The 19,301-nt window shown below is 34.6% G+C and overlaps 1 protein-coding gene across 1 annotated transcript; it reads left to right on the plus strand.

Annotated features, from left to right (window-relative positions):
• Positions 1–1,466: 1,466 nt before the first annotated feature.
• LOC138713354 (ras-related protein Rab-24-like) lies at positions 1,467–17,604 on the plus strand. The gene is made up of 5 exons (XM_069845387.1): positions 1,467–1,713; positions 7,234–7,322; positions 9,786–9,912; positions 12,004–12,154; positions 17,328–17,604. The coding sequence occupies exons 1-5, from the start codon at positions 1,600–1,602 to the stop codon at positions 17,450–17,452; spliced, it is 606 nt and encodes a 201-aa protein (XP_069701488.1). The 5' UTR covers positions 1,467–1,599; the 3' UTR covers positions 17,453–17,604.
• Positions 17,605–19,301: the final 1,697 nt, after the last annotated feature.

Here is a 19,301-nt window from a genome sequence, read left to right on the forward strand (position 1 = left end):
TTGCACCTTAATTTAAAAATAGAATTACACTTAACAATGAAAGCTTTTTTTTTAGTTTAAAAATTGTTTAAATTAATCCAGAAGTTTATCTAATCACTATACCAAATTCCAGCGCAAAATTAATTCAGGAGATATATAAATTAAATTTTGAATTTTACTAAATTTATACTCTTTCATTGACACCTACGAAAACGAGACACAGAAAGTCAGAAATAGCTTGAATTCAGAATCTCGAAATCACATTTCATTAATAATTTAATAATATAATTTTGTTTTGCTATAATATGTGTACTGGTGACCTTATTGTTTTAATTAATTATTTATTTAATAGCGTGATTAAGTTTTCTATCGTTCAAAACCGGTGATTTAATACATTATTCGGGTTTAATTTATTTCAGAAATGTACACCAACAACTTCGAGGGTACAAAGTTGAGTGGAAAAATGTCTCGAGAGGTACGGAGGCAAAAAAGGTTAAATACCACTAAGGGATTGTTTGATTTAATATTTATACAGTAATATAATTCTTGCTATCGATGAGATAAAAATAAATATAGATTCACCTTTTATTAGGTACGATCTTGTAACAAATAGGTAAAACGATTCCCGCTAAAATGTTGTTAACACATCTCGCTTACATCGTTCTCTTAACATCTATTTTGTTACGTCACTGATCTAATACTGCATCAGCTGTAACCCCGCAGTGAGTTACCCTTATTCTAGTTACACCCCCGACTACCGTCACTGTTTTCATTTTATTGATTTTATAACCGTCACACACAATAAACGTTTCCTACATGCAGTAGTGTAAATATAGCAGACGAATTATTAATGTCAAATACATCAAGCATTCTCAACAATATAAAATATCAAATTATAATGAAGGATGGTTTCAGTACAATCCCTGTCTGCTATGAGAGAAGATAAATATATTAATTTCTATCAATAGCAGTACTCACATTTCAGTTGACCGGCAAGGACGAAAAAACCGAACCGAAACACAACACTGTTTGTTTACATAATATTAAGAAGTGACACTGATAACACAAACACGGCTGACAGATTACGTATCTTCCTTTTGTGAAGAGATAAAAACTGACCCAGCTGCCTTCGGTTCATGTGAACTGATTTTCAATAATGGTTGCGACATCTTTCGTAACCATATTCAACTTCAATATCGAGATTCCTTTTTTTTTTCACAAACAGTTCGGCAAATATCCGCTAGGTGATACACGCCATAATTGTTTTAAATGTTAAAATTATGATGCCCACAGGTAATATAATTAATATTTATGTAATACATAAAATTCTTAAAGTGTGTTGTTTTATATGAAGTACAATGTACCAAGATTAATATTTAAATTAATAAGTAAAAACTTGGCACATTTGTTGCCATCTATTGGCAAACACATAAAATTATCCAATAACATTCTCTACCAAGCATCTTCCAGCATTATCTAATCTTGAGCTCAACAGTTGACTCCTGGTAGTAAAATCAGCTGATCATTGCGTTGAATTTATTTTTAAGGTGTTGATTTTGGGCGAGTCATTCATAATGAGTTGTAATTTGTGTCAGTTATAATCTATCCTGTTTTGATATAATGAGCAGGGTGGACTTGAAAGTTGTGCTACTAGGTAGTGAATATGTAGGAAAAACAAGTTTGCTAGAGCGGTATGTGTACGATCGTTTCAGAGGGCAAGTGCCCTATCAAAATGTAAGTAACCTAACCTTACTTATATTTATATTTGTTTTTACTTAATTCCTAACAACTTTCCGTAAATAATTTGGTTAAACGAGTGTTGAGGGACTTCTGCCGATTTTGGAATAGACACCGACCCACTTAGGTTAATTTCAATTAAGAAACACGCCAAACGAATTATATTTGCACCAAAAACGGATGCTCCCTGGACCAAATTATCGTATCTTATAATTATTTGAATGCAACAGAAGCCAGAAGTCTTGCTAAAATCTGCGGAAGTCCCTCAACGCTCGTTTCACTTTAATTTGTACACAAAAAGCAAGAATTTGTTGTTTCTCTTTCCTGTATCAGAATAACAATAAACCGTTTACGGTGTTAGCTTTTGTGTGCATATACACTTGATAAGAAGTATATATGTGAGGCTGGCTATGTTGCATATTGTTGTTAGAAATAAAAGCACCAGTGTATAAACTTTTTGTGAATATTGGTACCTTACCCCTTTTAAAATTAAGTATTTTATTTGAGAATTGTACCACATTATTCCATCGCTGTCTGTGGGATAAAGAGAAACAATTCCAGAATATTATACGGGTATAATCTATGTTATGAATCAAAAAAAAAAAAAAAAGACTGAAAAAAACTTTTGTAATCAAGAAATTTGGCAAATTTGAAGTGTTGAGGGACAGTGGCATTTCTCTAAGGTTATAGCCCAGTTTAGGTGTGTGTGTATTAATCGAAAAAAATGTCAGATAAACATGATTCTTATTTTCAATATTTTCTAGCCCCTAATTTTCCTAGAATTACATGATTGATTGTGTAATTTCTGTTTATTTATAATGGCTATTTTAATAAAAGAAACAGAATCTGTAAGAATGTGATAACAAATTACGTTTATCATCTTTATAATCTATGACTAGCCTCTGTACTTTCAATCTAATCTCTTATTTTCGTGAGATACTGAATCTTTTGCTAATGGCTTCTTGACTCGTCATCAATACATGCCAGACATAAAGTCCATGATTAAAATATCCATGCTCCATAATGTCCATATCAAAATTTCCTGAGTCATGATGTCCATGGTTCTGCAATGTCATGGTTGCTAAATTGCCCATCAGAATGTGGACAAAATGTCCATGAGAAGTCTGTAGCATAATCATAATCATAATCATTTATTACATCCACTGATCATATATATGAGACATGTAATATTTACAAACTAATAATTAATTACATACTATACATAAAAGTAATAACTATAATTAAATGCAACACAAATATAGATGTACAAAACTTGGAACTTGATTGAAGAAAACTACAAGTCGGTCGATTTCGGCTACAAGTCCCGTTTGCAGTATGTCTTGAAGTCAGGAGTCAATTTCAACCATCGCGTTCTTCATGAGAAAACATCCTTCTCGAAGTCAGGATCTGGAAAAGAGGAAGTAAAGTTTTTTGAAGTAAGGCGTTCTTTTTCTATTCAGTTATGACAATTTTCAATAAATTCGTTCATACTGTAAAAGCAGTTTTTGATTAAAATTTTATAAAGAGCTTTCTTAAATTTCTGATGTACAGATATTTCTTTAAGATAATTTGGTAATTAATGTGTTTATGAGGTTAATAGTCCAACAATAAATTTTGTATTAATTGTTCATGGTAACTACGTAATTGTAAATTATAAGTGAAATGCAATAACTTCCCAAAAGCTTTTAAAGGATTTCATGACCACAATAAGAACAGAACTAAAATCTATTGGAGGTGTAAAGAACGGCGAATTTGTAATGCTTCATTGACTAATCAGTGACAAATCCTGCAGATGGTCAGTAATTATCAAATCTACAAGGAAAATTATGAAATTCTCATATATTTGAGGAGGATTGGTTACCACTTGAAAAGTGAGGCTCCTTTTCGACATTGGGAACTGTTAATAATGGAATTCCTCAAGGATCAATATTAGGTTCCCTACTTTTTCTAGTGTTTATAAATAATCATATTCCCCTAATGAAAGATGTAGGTCATCCCATATTATTTGCAGATGACACAAGTATAGTAATTACAGCCAATAACTCCAATACATTCCAATCTTCAACAGAGGAAATTCTCTTCAAAATATGTGACTGGTTCTCAGTCAATAAATTAGTATTCAATTGTAACAAAACTAACATAATTCAATTTAAATCCCGTCGAAATTCAACCTCACAAATTTCAAGCGCAATAATTAACAACAGGTCCCTATGAGAAACAACAACCAAATTTCTTGTCCTAAAAATCGATACTGTGTTAAATTGGAAAAATCATATTAAAGAAATTACCTCCAAACTAAATTCAGAATGTTTTGCTATTAGATCTATGCAAAAGATAGTAAATATCGATACCTTAAAAACAATATACTTTGCATACTTCCACTCGGTAATGAGTTTTGGAATATTGTTCTGGGAAAATTCCATAGACAATAACAGTGTATTCCTACTACAAAAAAGAGTAAATAGAATAACAGTAGGTGCCAAATCTAGGGAATCATGTAGGACCACTTTTAAAAAAACTATAAATAATGTCCATGGCTTGTCAGTATATTTTTTCATTAATAATCTTCCTCATATGTAATCGTAAAAACTTTGTAACCAATTCCACAATTCACAGCATAAATATGCGTCAAAAAATTTTTTAATAGCCTCCCTATCGATATAAAAAATGAAATTCAAAACATAAGATTATTTAGGGCCAAATTAAAAAAGTACCTAATTTCTCACGCCTTCTATTCTGTAGGTGAATTCATGACATTCAACAACGCTTCATGAAATTGATACTAAAACTAGTAGACTATATTGTAAACCTCGTCTGTATATATTTCATCTAGATTGTGACTATAAATTAAGACTTTATAGTAGGCCTAGTATTAAGTTTTTGACTTGTTCCATATTCTAGCTGAAGCAATGTATGAATACCATGGAATGTTAATAAATACAATACAATACAATACAAAGTAGCAGAGGAACAATAAGGTAATATACATTATACATTTTGAGATATAAAATTTTGGTTCTGGACATTTTGTCGTTTGAATATTTTCTCATGAACATTTTCCTTGTTAATTCAGATTTCCATTTCATGATGTATACACACGGAAATGGTTACTTATAAGGGAAGTCTCTATGTGTAGATAAACAGAGATAAGTCTGTGTCTTGTTTGATCTTGCTGTTGGTACTCTGGAGTTGCTCTCAGCATTTCAACAAATGATAACGAATCAACATTTGTTAATAAACATAATGCCACTGATACAAACTTCCTTATATTATCTCTTGACTAGAAAACAAAAGATATCACAAAAACGAAATGTCTGATTTCTTCCTTTGTACATGACCTTGGAATAATAATAATAATAATAATAATAGTACTTATGGCTTTTAAGAAACCCGAAGGTTCATTGCCGCCCTCACATAAGCCCGCCATCGGTTCCTATCCTGAGCAAGATATAATCCAGTTCCTACCATCATATCCCATCTCCCTCAAATCCATTTTAATATTATCCTCCCATCTACGTCTCGGTCTCCCCAAAGGTCTTTCTCCCTCCGGTCTCCCAACTAACACTCTATATGCATTTCCGGATTCGCTCATATGTGCTACATGCCCTGCCCATCTCAAACGTCTGTATTTAATGTTCCTAATTATGTCAGGTGAAGAATACAATGCGTGCAGTTCTGCGTTGTGTAACTTTCTCCATTCTCTTGTAACTTCATCCCTCTTAGCCCCAAATATTATCCTAAACACCTTATTCTCAAACACCCTTAATGTCTGTTCCTCTCTCAACGTGAGAGTCCAAGTTTCACAACCATACAGAACAACCGGTAATATAACTGTTTTATAAATTCTAACGTTCAGATTTTTTGACAGCAGACTGGATGACAAAAACTTCTCAACCAAATAATAGCAGACATTTCCCGTATTTATTCTGCGTTTAATTTCCTCCCAAGTGTCATTTATATTTGTTACTGTTGCTACAAGATATTTGAATTTTCCACCTCTTCAAAGGATAAATCTCCAATTTTTATATTTCCATTTCGTACAATATTCTGGTCACGATACATAATCATATACTTGGTCTTTTCGGGATTTACTTCCAAACCTAACCTTTGATAATAATAATAATAATAATAATAATAATAATAATAATAATAATAATAATAATAATAATATGAACAGACTAATGACAGTTGAAATGGATTTTTGGAGAAGAAACGAGGAAAAAATACGGAATACCGAAATAAAATATGGAGATTAATGGAAGAAACCAACTACTGGTGGTATAACTGAACAAAGAAGAAACAAGAGTGTCTGCAAGAGGGTGGCAGTTCGGGCAATGCCCTTACTTAGAAGTCTGACATTTTTCACTATTTAAAATATTAGCCTATAGCCTTCTATGTAATTTTTTAAAATATGTTGGTCTATTCATGACTACGTATATTTTCTATGTACATCAAAATTGTTATAAACACACATCCTCATCATATCATAAGCATTATCGTTTCTGTCAGCAACAGAGAGAAGAAGTAAGAAAAAAAATAAAAGTACAAATAGAAAAAAAAAACACAAACGAAAAAAGAGGGGAGAAGAAAATACAAATACAAAAATAAAGTCACAAAAGAAAATAACTAAACATCTAAACATAAGAAGGGGAGCCTGTTTTACCTTGAATCACTTTTCATATTTTTTTTTTTTATTTTGGGAAATGAAATTTTTTTAATGAAAAAATGCTTGAAATAATTATTGAAGATCTGTTTAAAACTTCCTACAGGTATTTTCCTGTTTTATAGATCTGTTAAGAATGAAAAAAATAAAATGAAAGTAGCTATGTGTAAAGTTTTCCATGGTACATGTACCTTGGAACATATCCTCTTGTACATTGGAACATTGGAACACAGGGAATAGGCCAGTAGGTGGAAATATAGCTGTAAAACTGACAATCATTTAAAAATGTATTTGCCATCATTTGCAGGCTTCTCTGATTGGTATTTTACTTCCTGAAAGAGTCATAACTGGTTCAACAGCTTTCTTCAAGGCATCCGGATCAATTGGGGTCCTCTTAACTGCAGACTTACTTCGTGCCATGATCTTAAAATAAAACAAAAACAAAAACTGATAGTATCGTATACTTTGGAACATGTTCCATGGTACAATATGTTTTGTGATTCAAGGTTCAAGAGAGTGTACAAATATGGCAGTCTAAACTAGAGATGAGAATAAATCATGGAAATTAATATATGTATTTACTCAACAAATGATAGGGAACACACCGTATTTAATTGATAGTTACAAATACAATTTTGTTTTGTGTTATTTACTTTTGGTACCAAAAAAACTGTTTTGCCCACAGAACTCACACTTTGTAAAAAAATCAAACTGGAACTATGACCAGAGCTACCTAGCAGCTTTCTCTACAGTCTACTTCAGTTTGAATCGGCTAGGTAGCAGCAAAAATCACAAACAAAAAAATGAGTCACGGTATAACTCTTATTTACTCTGCATGGTTTGTTTGTCTGCAGACAATTGGAGCTGCCTTCGCAGCTAAGGAAGCTGAAGCAAATGGAAGGAAATTCATGATGGGCATCTGGGATACTGCGGGCAGTGAAAGGTAATGCATTCCTAGTCCTCAAGTACTTAGCCCTACAGTAGTCACTGTAAGTAACTGTCACAGAGTAGTGACTGTGGACTGACACTCAGCAAGCAAATAAACGGGGGAGGGGAGGGTGTGTGTGTTTTATTTTGTCCCCCCCCCCCAACTGTGAGCTCTTTGGTAAGACACAAATGAGGAAACAGAATGTCCCCGTTTGTCAGTACATATTAGTTTCGTATCTGTTGTATAGGAGCATATTTTCTTTCTTGCCAAAGAGCTTACAGTGGAAGATATGAGGCCTGTCTAAAAAGTATCCGACCTTTAGCCAAAAAAAATATTTCAAATACCTGACGGGGTTGGGACCCTAATCCCCTTCAAAGTAGGCCCCTTGTGCTTGCACACACTTAGCCCACCGATCCTTCCACTGCCGGAAACATCTCTGGAAGTCTTCTTTTGGAATGGTGTTCAGCTCCATTGTCGCGTTCCGCATTATCCCTTCTCTACTCTCAAAACAGGATCCTTTCAGTGGTGTCTTCAATTTTGGAAACAACCAGAAGTTGCAAGGAGCCAGGTCTGGAGAGTAGGGAGGTTGGCGAACGGTTGTAATTCCATGTTTGGCCAAGAAAGTGTGGATCAATTGGGATGAATGTGCGGGGGCGTTGTCGTGATGCAAGTGCCAGTTGTTCGCCGTCCACATGTCTGGTCTTTTGCGCCGAACTGCATCACGGAGTCGCCGGAGAACATCGTGATAGTACTCCTTTGTCACCGTTTGTCCTTCCGGTGCGTATTCGTGATGCACAATTCCATGGACATCAAAGAAAACAGTCAGCATCACCTTGATTTTGCTTCGCACCTGCCGCGCTTTCTTCGGCCTTAGAGACTCGGGATGCTTCCATTGCGACGACTGTCTTTTTGTTTCTGGGTCATATCCGTACACCCATGACTCATTTCCAGTTATCACGGTGTTCAGAAACCCAGGATCAGTGTTGGCGGTGTCCAGAAGGTCCTGTGCAACGTCACGACGGAGGTCTTTTTGTTCCGGGGACAACTTGGGCACGAATTTCGCAGCCACTTGGTTCATGTTCAAATCATCACGCAAAATTGCATGTGCAGAATCTTTACTCACTCCAACCTCTTCGGCAATCTCCCGCACGGTCAAACGATGATCTGCCATCACCAAATTTCGCACCCTCTCAACAACAGCTGCACTCCGAGCAGTTTGGGGCCTGCCACAACGCTGCTCACTCTCCGCTGATGTGCGGCCATCTTTGAATCAGTTGAACCACTCCTTAATTTGTGTTACACCCATCGCATCTTCCCCAAACACCTGCTGAATCTTACGAATTGTTTGACTTTGAGAATCAAATCACCAGGCTTTTGACAAAATTTGATGCAGTGTCTTTGCTCAATTCGTTCAGTCATCTTGCGAGAAAACTAAATCCGACAAACACTTAGAACAGCACCTTACTTGGCGACCACCAGCCAGTGACTGGCACAAGCGAATGCGGTGAAAAAATTCATGCATGCGCATTACGGTTCCTCCTTCCACCGTGCACAGTGGCGCCGCCTTAGAATCACTACTTTGCGCGGGAAAATTTAAGGTCGGATACATTTTAGACAGGCCTCGTATGCTACTCTTACAATGATGGTGAACATTTGCTCATTTCCCGGAAGATATTAATTTTAGGACCCATGTTTATAGGACTTTTATTTCTTGTTTTGAGGCATACTACCTCCTCTCTAAATATTATAACCTTTTTTTCACAACACCCTGTATAGTGTATGCACTATTCTCCACAATAGTCCACACCTGTGGAGTAACGGTCTGGCTGCGAAACCAGGTGGCCCGGGTTCGATTCCTGGTCGGGGCAAGTTACCTGGTTGAGGTTTTTTCCGGGGTTTTCCCTCAAACCAATACGAGCAAATGCTGGGTAACTTTCGGTGTTGGACTCCGGACTCATTTCACCGGCATTATCACCTTCATCTCATTCAGATGCTAAATAACCAAAGCTGTTGATAAAGCATCTTAAAATAACCTACTAAAGTTTAAAAAAATTGTCCACAATATTACAGGAAATCGTCACTGCACCTCCGAAATCCGCTGTTTTTTTTTTCTCCAATATTCTGCAGGAGAAAGAAAAAAGCATTGTCACTTTTAATTTACTTGATTTTCAAAGCTATTTTCGATATAACTTCATCATTTTTCATGTAGTCATTGAAGTTATACCAAAAGTAGCTTCGAAAATTAAAGGAATTAAAAGTGACAACTTTTTCTTTCTCCTACAAAATCTTTTCAAAAACACACAGCGGATTTTGAAGGTGCAGCGACTGAAATTCAGTACAGATCTAGTCTTCTAAATAAACCACCATTGTTTCTTTGCCCCTTTACAGACATTCAGAACTTAGCTGTGATAGCAGATGCTTTCCTTATTTTAATGCTAGTGTACATTTTATGATGTTTGCGGATGCATTGCATTGCAGGTATGAAGCAATGAGCCGTATCTATTATCGAGGAGCCAAGGCCGCCATTGTGTGCTATGACATAACAAACAGACCATCATGGGATAGAGCAAAGTTCTGGATTAATGAACTGAGAAGATATGAGGAAGTGAGTACATTATTGATACCATCTTCTACAGGGTGTTATTTTGTGCTATGTCTAGGGGTGTGATTTTATGGTGACTGTTACACTTTTACCACGTCATACTACTTCTTGACCAATAAAACTGTACGAAACGACATGTTTCAACCAGTCATGGCTGCTTACCTACAATTTTTATCACCTCTCTAGCATTTGTTTCTTTGTTTGCCAACATTGCATTTTCAATAATTGAATCATTTGTTTTAGAAAGGGTACAAGTCATATTGGCGGCCGGTTAGCTCAGTTGGTAGAGCATCTGGCTACGGACTGGAAGGTCCGAGGTTCCATCCCAAGTGGTGACAGGATTTTTTCTCGTTCCCAAACTTTCAGAATGGCCCCGAGGTTCACTCAGCCTCCTATAAAATTGAGTACTGGGTCTTTCCCGGGGGGTAAAAATGCGGACAGATCGTGGTGCGGACCACACCACCTCATTCTAGTGCCGAGGTCATGGAAAGCATGGGGCTCTACCTCCATGCCCCCCAAATGCCTTCATGACATGTTACGGGGATACCTTTATCTTTTTTACCTTTTACAAGTCATATTTTCTCAGTTTTACAGGCGAAACAAAAAAACTATTTAAATTAAAGAATTTTTTTTTTCAATTCTTTGTATTGCATCTTGGGAAGGTATTGAAATACACTTTATATACGAGTTTCATATATTTTTTTTTAATGAGAAGGGTAGTTTCTATGGAATTTTTTTTTTTTCTCTGTCTTGGATATGTGGCCTTTCTAAACTAAACACAGGAACAATGAGAGATAAAAAAGTGGACATAGGTATTACAAATCAATGCTTTAATGAACAATAAGTAATTGATTAAATGGCGATCTTACTCATGTTAATTGTGTAAACATGTGCAGCCGTTTCGGTGCTTCTTCACACCGTCCTCAGAGCCTACTAGATCTCGGCGTCATCTCGAACTTCGCTGCCTGTTGTGTGGGTGCGTTCAATTGTTGAAAAGTGTTGAAATGTGGTGTCAAATAGTGTGTGTGTTCTGAAATTGATCTGTGTGTTGAGAATTTGTCACCACATTTTAACACTTTTCAACAATCGAACGCACCTACACAACAGGCAGCGAAGTTCGAGATGACGCCGAGATCTAGTAGGCTCTGAGGATGGTGTGAAGAAGCACCGAAACAGCTGTAAGCCGCACATGCTTACACAATTAACACGAGTAAGATCGCCATTTAATCAATTATTTATATTCAAGTGTTAAAAGTAGTGTACGAAAGATTCAACACGGAACAGTAAGTGTAGAAAATAGTGATAAACATGGAAATATGCCTCTTACTTTCACTTTTCCCATGAAAACTTTACTCTGCATCACCCTGTATTATATGTCCTTTCTCAAATAAACGTATTTATCTAACCTCCATAGCAAAAAATGGAGTCGTTAGGAATGTGCCCTTTCTAATAGAATATATTTTTAACAAAACATCAATTTCCACTAAAATGTGACTTGTGCCCTTTCTAAAATAAACGATTCAATTGTACCTTTAAAATTATTCGTGTTTATTTCATCATCCTTAATTAAAACTTTTCTATAATTTATCTTGTTTATATTATTTAGGTTATGTTATAGCTTCTGCTGTATGAAATTATGGATAGTCACATATCAGAGATTGTTAATATATATTGATAATTAAAGTGGAATGCAGCTGTTTTAAGCCTTCTTGACTAGTAATCGTTCTTAGAGTTCAATAAAGATTGTATAGTTGGTACAACTGATAACAAAAGAACAGCTCATCATAACCCACTACTGCCACCTAGCGGAATATTTGTAATGATGAGATGGTACAATAATACATTTTCAAGACAGTTTAATATTTTAGTAAGTCAATTAATATTTTATTGTATTAGAGTACTTTATTTCTTCTAATTTTTATATAGCCTACTTTCTTCTAATCGTGTAATAGTCAATTAAATCCCATTCGAGTTTTTTATTTTCTCTAGATAAATCAAAACCTGTAGTGAGATTACTATAGATTATTTTACCCGATTTCGGTGGATATTTCGTAAAAATACAAGCAACTTATGCTGTATTGTATTGTTATTCAGGACTGTAAGATCTACTTGGTTGGAACAAAACTGGACATATTGATAGATAATTCAAACCAGCGAGCTGTGGAATTGGATGTGATCACAAGATACTCAGATGGAATACAAGCCAAGCTTATTGAAACTTCTAGCAAGACAGGAGAGAACGTCAGTAAGTAACTAGATAGTCAGATGTGAATCCTCTGTTCATTGCTAGAGGTTATGTTTCGTTGCTGGTAGAATGATAATGGCAGCTGAAACCAAATCACTCTGATAAAATCTGCCACCATTTTGTCCACCATTAATCTAACACCACAGTCTAGTATATACAGTCGCGAAGCTCAATATGTAGTAAATACGCATCCATAGATAGTTGCTAACCACTAGGATCGCTACTATCGCCTCATCACAGACAATGCGAAATAGTATCGGCACAGTCTGTTGTTTCTAGTACCCTCAACAACTCAAGTTTCGTGACTGTATATACTAGACTGTGCTAACACCATGTCAGAAATTGATCTCCAACAATATCCCGATGTTTTGCATTCAATTTTTTCATTAACATTTGCTCATAAAAGAAACAGAAGATAGATTAATTATTTCGACAAAATTTTAATAACATTTTTTTCAAAGCTGTTAATGTACCTTATACTCAAAACAATATAATGGTGAGGTACTAAAAATTAAAACGTGGATCTTACTTCAGTGCTACCAACCTTTAACTTAAAGCACTAAATGTACTAATTTGTCATTAAATAAATGTTCATGACTTAAAAAAAGTTATTTTTCTTCTTAAAACTACATTAAATGCCTACTGAACGATGCACTGGAGGGAATGGTGAACAGGAGAAGAGTTTAGTGCAGAAAAAGACACCATGGTTACAAATTATTGGACAATTTCAGAAGGCTATATTTTCACCAATATTGAACATAAATACAGTACATGATCTTATCACCATTTTAAAGACGGAAGTTTGAAGTTTTATACAGTATAATCCCTATAAGCAAAGGCACCAGGCTAGTTTGGATACGAGATTTTTCCGGATAATTGAATAAATACCTGTATGTACAAAAAAAAAAATCCATATTTCATGGAGCCAAATGTTGAAACTGCAGCTATGTGAAGTTTATTTCTCTATCACTTGCTCGTAACTGAATAAACATAAAAACTGTGTGGATTTTCCTTATTAAAACAAATCACACAACACAAATAATATGTACACTAACTTTAGATTCGAATATTCACTGAAAATTAAAGTTCGAGTGAACTTCCTAATGTGGCAACACTGACGGCACGAACATAATTAAATAAACATAAAAACTGTGTTGATTTTCTTTATTAAAACACATCACACAACACAAATAATACACTAATTTTAGGCTCGAATATTTATTGAAAACGAAAGTTTGTGTGAACTTCCTAATGTGGCAAAAATGACGGTCCAGACTGTGGCAATGTGACAGTTTTTATTTTTTGGCCCAGCCAAAAGTGCCATAGTTTCAGTATTGCCGGTTATGAGGGATTTTACTTTAGATGCACTCAATGTGAACCCCACATTTGATACGGCTAATACAGTACTCAAATATATAACACATATTCTTGAGGACTACACGAAATTTCTTCTATGCAGGAAGTGGGCCATGGATCGAATCTGAAGATGCAAGATCCAGGCTACATGCCGGGTATGGTAGTAGTTCAATTCCCTCCAAATCCTGATTTTTTTCTGTGGTTGTTCGAGCAGTATGGGATCTCACATTGTCCTGTTGCAAGAGAATTCTATTTCGATTAACTAATGCCAGATCCTTCTCTCAAATCTTCATGAACTCGTTCCAGTTTTTTAAAATAAAGAACCGCATCGACTGCATTTCCATTTGCAACAAACTTCCAGTGAATCACACGTTCAAAATTCCACCAGACACATAACATTACTTTGGGGTCAAACCGATTTTAACGACAACTTTGGCTAGCTGACAGGGATTGATCCAATGTTTTAAGGTGTCAGGGTTGCAGTAATATACCCATTTTCATCATGTGACAACTCTCCTGATAAATCTATCATCCATGAGATTAGTGATAAGCTCATGACTAGGGGACGGATGTTGATGAAAAGTCATCTTCTTATTTTTCACATCAGGACGATGCCTATTAATATAGAAATCCTTTCTGTGTCAATATCAACGTAAAAAAGTAATTTCTTATATTGCATTTTTTGACGTTTTTGAACTAATAGGTCACTTTTATATTTTTTTCGGCATTTTTTTGGTAATTTTTAATACTTTGAAGAACTTTTAGATCATTTGGAATGCATTTTACTTTCTTCTTTGCCGATAGGTCTGTTAAATCATTTTCTAAGCAAATGGTACCTACTGAATAAGTGAATAACAGTGAAGTTAGAGTTTTATAGTTTGGAACAGACTCTAAAGTCCATCCCTCATTCCACTGAAGGCTTCACTTCACACAATGGAAGTAATATAAAATGCTTGACAGCTGCTTAGTTTAAGTGAGGACTTTGACCACTACTGTTCTTTTGTCGGTAAGAGGGTGTCTTTAGAATTTATGTTAGGAAGAGGGGAAACTTTCACCATGTCCTGGACAGGTCGTTGTGTCCCCAGTATGGTTCGGAAGGGATGTCTACTGTAGTAGACAGTATTTTTAACACAAAGATTGCAAGAATGCACGCTGTGCCCACAATTTGTTTTGTCATTCACACTCCCCATCTGGAAGATCTGGTAACAAAAGTGAAGTGCGGAAGGAGGAGACGGAGAATGAAGGCACTGACATGGACCACCCCTGATTGAAACGGATTTAAACCCTCATTAAAATCTATAGTTTTCCCTTCAAACCAGGAAGTTGCCTCCTCTCTCCGAGATTTGCAGGGCAGTCATTGAAACAAGGTGACTAATTTTTAGAAGTTGTGATGCGAGTACGGTGAATAATATTTAAATATAATTTTCTTTTAATTGTATGTCATTTTTCCATTAGTCGAAGGACATTTTGATGATCATTTTAAGTAGATTTTTAGGCCATCAACATCTGCCCTCCACTCATGACAAATATTCACTCTGCGTTGAGCCTGTTCATGTGTCAATTCGTGAAGTACAAATCAGCAACTAATGTATGATTTTCGGAGCGTCTTAATGTCTTCACTAAATATGCTGTCCTGGGTCCGTCTCAAAGAGCGAAGAACTATTCACTCTCTCACTTTACTCTTCAATATTCTTCAAAACTCTAACCCTAGCTACTTAGCTTCTCGTTTTCAACATTTGTCCTCATATCACGAAATAGATACTCGCTCACAACACCATATCACACTCTCCATTCCTAAACACAGAACATCCTTCTACTCTTCATCTTTCACCGTCTCTGCAGGTCATCTCTGGAACTCTCTACCACAACATGTCAGAGACTGTCGGACATTGTCTAGTTTCAAAAATAAATTAAAATTGCACTTTTTGAATTAGATTCCTTTCAGTTATAAGCCCTTTTCTCTGCCATAGTTTTGTAAAAATATAGGCTATATATTTCTTTTTCCTTCCTTTCCCCTTTTTGTTCTCTTCATCACCCAATGAATTTATTATGACAGCCTTTTTATCGTGAATTTTATTTAATTTTCGTATTCTCAATATTCCATGCCTTAGGTCTTGCACGACGTTGTAAATCTTTAATGTTTCCTTATTCACTATTCATGAGCACGGGTTCAAATCCTGATTGGGACAAGTTACCTGGTTGAGGTTTTTTCTGGGGTTTTCCCTCAACCCATTAAGAGCAAATGCTGGGTAACTTTCGGCCCTGGACCCTGGATTCATTTTTCCGGTATTATCACCTTCATCTCGCTCAAGACGCTAGTTGACAATAACAGTTGATAAAGCCTTGTAAAATAACCAATAAAAAAATCGTTGTGCTACAAGCTCACTAATGACACCTTCACTCTCGACTTTATAAACTTGTTTCTGGTGGTGTTTTAGGACTGTAATCTCAAACTTTATCATTTCCACCTTATATATATAATTTGAACTGGTAATGAAAATTACAGGAAAACGGCTGAACTGATTTTAATAAATGACCCCTCATTTTGAAGCTTGGAACCCAAAGTTTTTCAGAAAAATAGTAGTTTTCAGTGAAATGTCAATTTTCCTCCATAATTTTCCTGTTTTCCAAAATCCATCTGTCGTCAGTTTTGAGAACTAATGGCTTTTCAGAATAAAACAAAACACACACACTACAATAAACAATATTACACGAAGGCCATGACCTGCAGGATTGCTGACATATTTAGAGCTCAGATTCTCTGACACCAGAATTCCAATAGCTATGTCGATCTTCATTTGTGTAATTTTTTTAGAACATCTCAAGACTTACTAAATAATTTACAGGTCTGATTCTCTAGTGCATAATTTTCTGAGTGCAGCTGTGTATTGGATTTTAGAAACTACAAAACTTAAGAAGGTTTGGTGACATTATTATATTAAAATTTGAATATTATCACAGTTTATGCCATGATGTATTTGTCACTAATGATATACATTAATGCTATTGATATATCGATGATAATTATGAAAGTGAATCCTTTTGGGGTTATATAAGTAGGCGTAGAGAATATCTTAAATTAGTTCTTAATATCTATAATTTACAGAGTAACGGCTATAGTATATATAGAGTTACTGAAAACTACAAAACTTACGTAACATAACAATATCGCTATTAAAAATGAAATATTTTTACAGTTATTACTGACGTGGTGTGGGTCTTTCTGATATATTTAATGGCTGGGCGGTGTACTTATACGTGTGATTCTCTAATTTTTCTAAGATGTAGTGCAGTAATATGGAAGAGGCATTAGTAAATTGAGCCATGCTTTCTATTTTAGCTGCATCTTATCAAAATTATTTCCCTATTCCTTTGGTTTAATCGATTAGATCTGAGATTGCTGCCAAGCATATCATTTTGTTGTAGGGAGAATTCAAAGAACTGAAGACAGATGTGTTAGTATTTACCATAAAAAACATTAAAGAGGAAGATTTTTAAAAGAGATATTTTTGACAGGATTATTGAGTTATTATGTTGCTTTAAATGTTACATCTTCATCATTATGGAAGCAAATACATTTCAAAATGTCTGGTAATCTTTCTGGAAATAAATATGAAAACTTTTATTTGAACTTATAATTAACTGAATTTGCACATAATCATAATATGCAATAATAACTGTAGCATCCTGCAAATTGCATTGCCCAACTAAAAATAATCATTAAAATCTTACAAAACATCAAACTTAAAAAAAAAAAAAAACAGTCATTACTTACGACATGAGACAACCTAAAATAATTTTTTTAATGTGTTTGCAGTGGAGCTGTTTCAGATCATAGCAGATGATTACATGGCCAACCCTGAAAATGTGCGGCAAGTTGATGAAACCATTACACTTAGCGGCCGTGATAAGAGAGGGAGCTGCTGTTTTGTGTCGTCATGACCACCTCTGTTCTTGCCACAACATGTAAACATTAAAGGCTGTGATGAGGCAGTGAAGTATTGAAAGTTCACAAGATGGAGATGTAATCTCTGACTTTATAGCTCGCCGTTGTTTTATACCATCTCTGACTTCATAGTTCATTTGTTTCATACGAAGGTCAACATGAGATAATAATTATTCCGTGCAGTATTCTGTTTTTCTTTGTGTGTACATATATTAAGTTTTAATCTCTTCTTATGAACTGCATATTCTTGCATGATATGTGAAAACGTCTAACTAAATGAACTCTAAGATTTAAATCTAAGGAAGAGTTATAGTACTTTATATGGACACAAAACTTCGAGTTTAGTTTTTGTCACATTATTTGTATAATACTGCCTTTTTTTTTAAAGAACAGAATATTATATTAATTTGTACTCTTAAACCAGAAGCAAAACAAAACAATATCTAATCATGTTGAAAATATAATTTTTCAGTATTTTATGTGTGTATGGATAGATGTAAACAATGAATTTTTTTTGTGGTTTAAATTTGTCAAATATTCAACACATTCAGTTTCATGCCATTGTTAATGTAGTTTTTTTTTTATCGATTTTGCAATTAATACAGATACTTCTAAACGGCTTGCATTCCTTCGATGTAAATAAAGTTGAGTGCCTTATCTTTATATGCTAAATTCCTTGCTCATTTCAAGTTTTCACTTGGCTTATGGTATGCTATTCTTCCTTCTATATGTATATAAATGGTTTCTGTGTTTTTCATTATGAGAATTGAAAAAAAAAAAATTACATGTATTTGCTACAAATTGTCTTGGATGTAGATGAATAAATTTAATGAACATGTAACCTAATACAAAACTAAATGCATTTTGTTGCTAATATGATGAGATAACCAATTGAGTTTCAATACAGACCTTTTTAAAGGGTTTTCAGAACCTACTTAAGGGGAGAGGATGGTATTTTTTGGTGAAAAATGAGTGAATTTTCAAAAATACTCTGTGACATGTGTGGAATGCTTAGCATAATATTTTGTGGGTATTTGTGCCCTTATCGGCTGTTGAGACGCCATTTTTTAACTTCCTGCATTATGGATTTTTATTGTTGTTTCCGGTAAATTGAATTAAAAAAAAATGTTTTTTTTTTTCTTTTCTTTTTTTTTTCTTTAAAATACTCTTTGATATGTGTGAAATGCATTGCATAACATTTCGTGGGTATTTGTGCCCTCATCAGATGTTGAGACGCCATTTTTAAACTTCCTGCGCTATGGATTTGTAAATCGCTCACCCCCTTTTATCAGTTTACTGTAACTTCATTTCTTTGCTGCATTGCCAGACAAAAATGGATATAATTTCTGAACTGTTAAAGATACATGCATGAAATTTAGAATACACATTCTTTAGACTATTAAGAAACTTTTCTCTGCAACAGAATTTTGTTAATTGATTTCATTTTAAAACTACGTCCGTTTGTTTGCAAGAAAGGAATTGAGAAAAGTGTTATTAAATTTTGATTTTTTTATTTTACAAACGTAGGGACTAATATCAAAATTCTGTTACAGACAGTTTGTAGAGCATGCTTTTGCAAGTACATTCCAAAAAACGGGATGAATCTATCTTTAAAAATGGTTTAGATATATCGATTTTAGTAAAATCTTGCATTGGGTAATTTTTTTTCAAATCTGGGCCCCAAAATAATTTTTTTTCAAAATATTTATTTTTGGTCGAGTTTCTACAGGTATGAGCTCTCTACATACAAACAATTAATATTTTACACCAAATAGGAAAAAAGTTTTAAAAAATACCGTCCTCTCCCCTTAAATTTGTTACTAAACAAGGCAGAAGACACCCAAG

Source organism: Periplaneta americana, chromosome 2, assembly GCF_040183065.1.
Source record: "Periplaneta americana isolate PAMFEO1 chromosome 2, P.americana_PAMFEO1_priV1, whole genome shotgun sequence".
Taxonomy (NCBI): Eukaryota; Metazoa; Arthropoda; class Insecta; order Blattodea; family Blattidae; genus Periplaneta; species Periplaneta americana.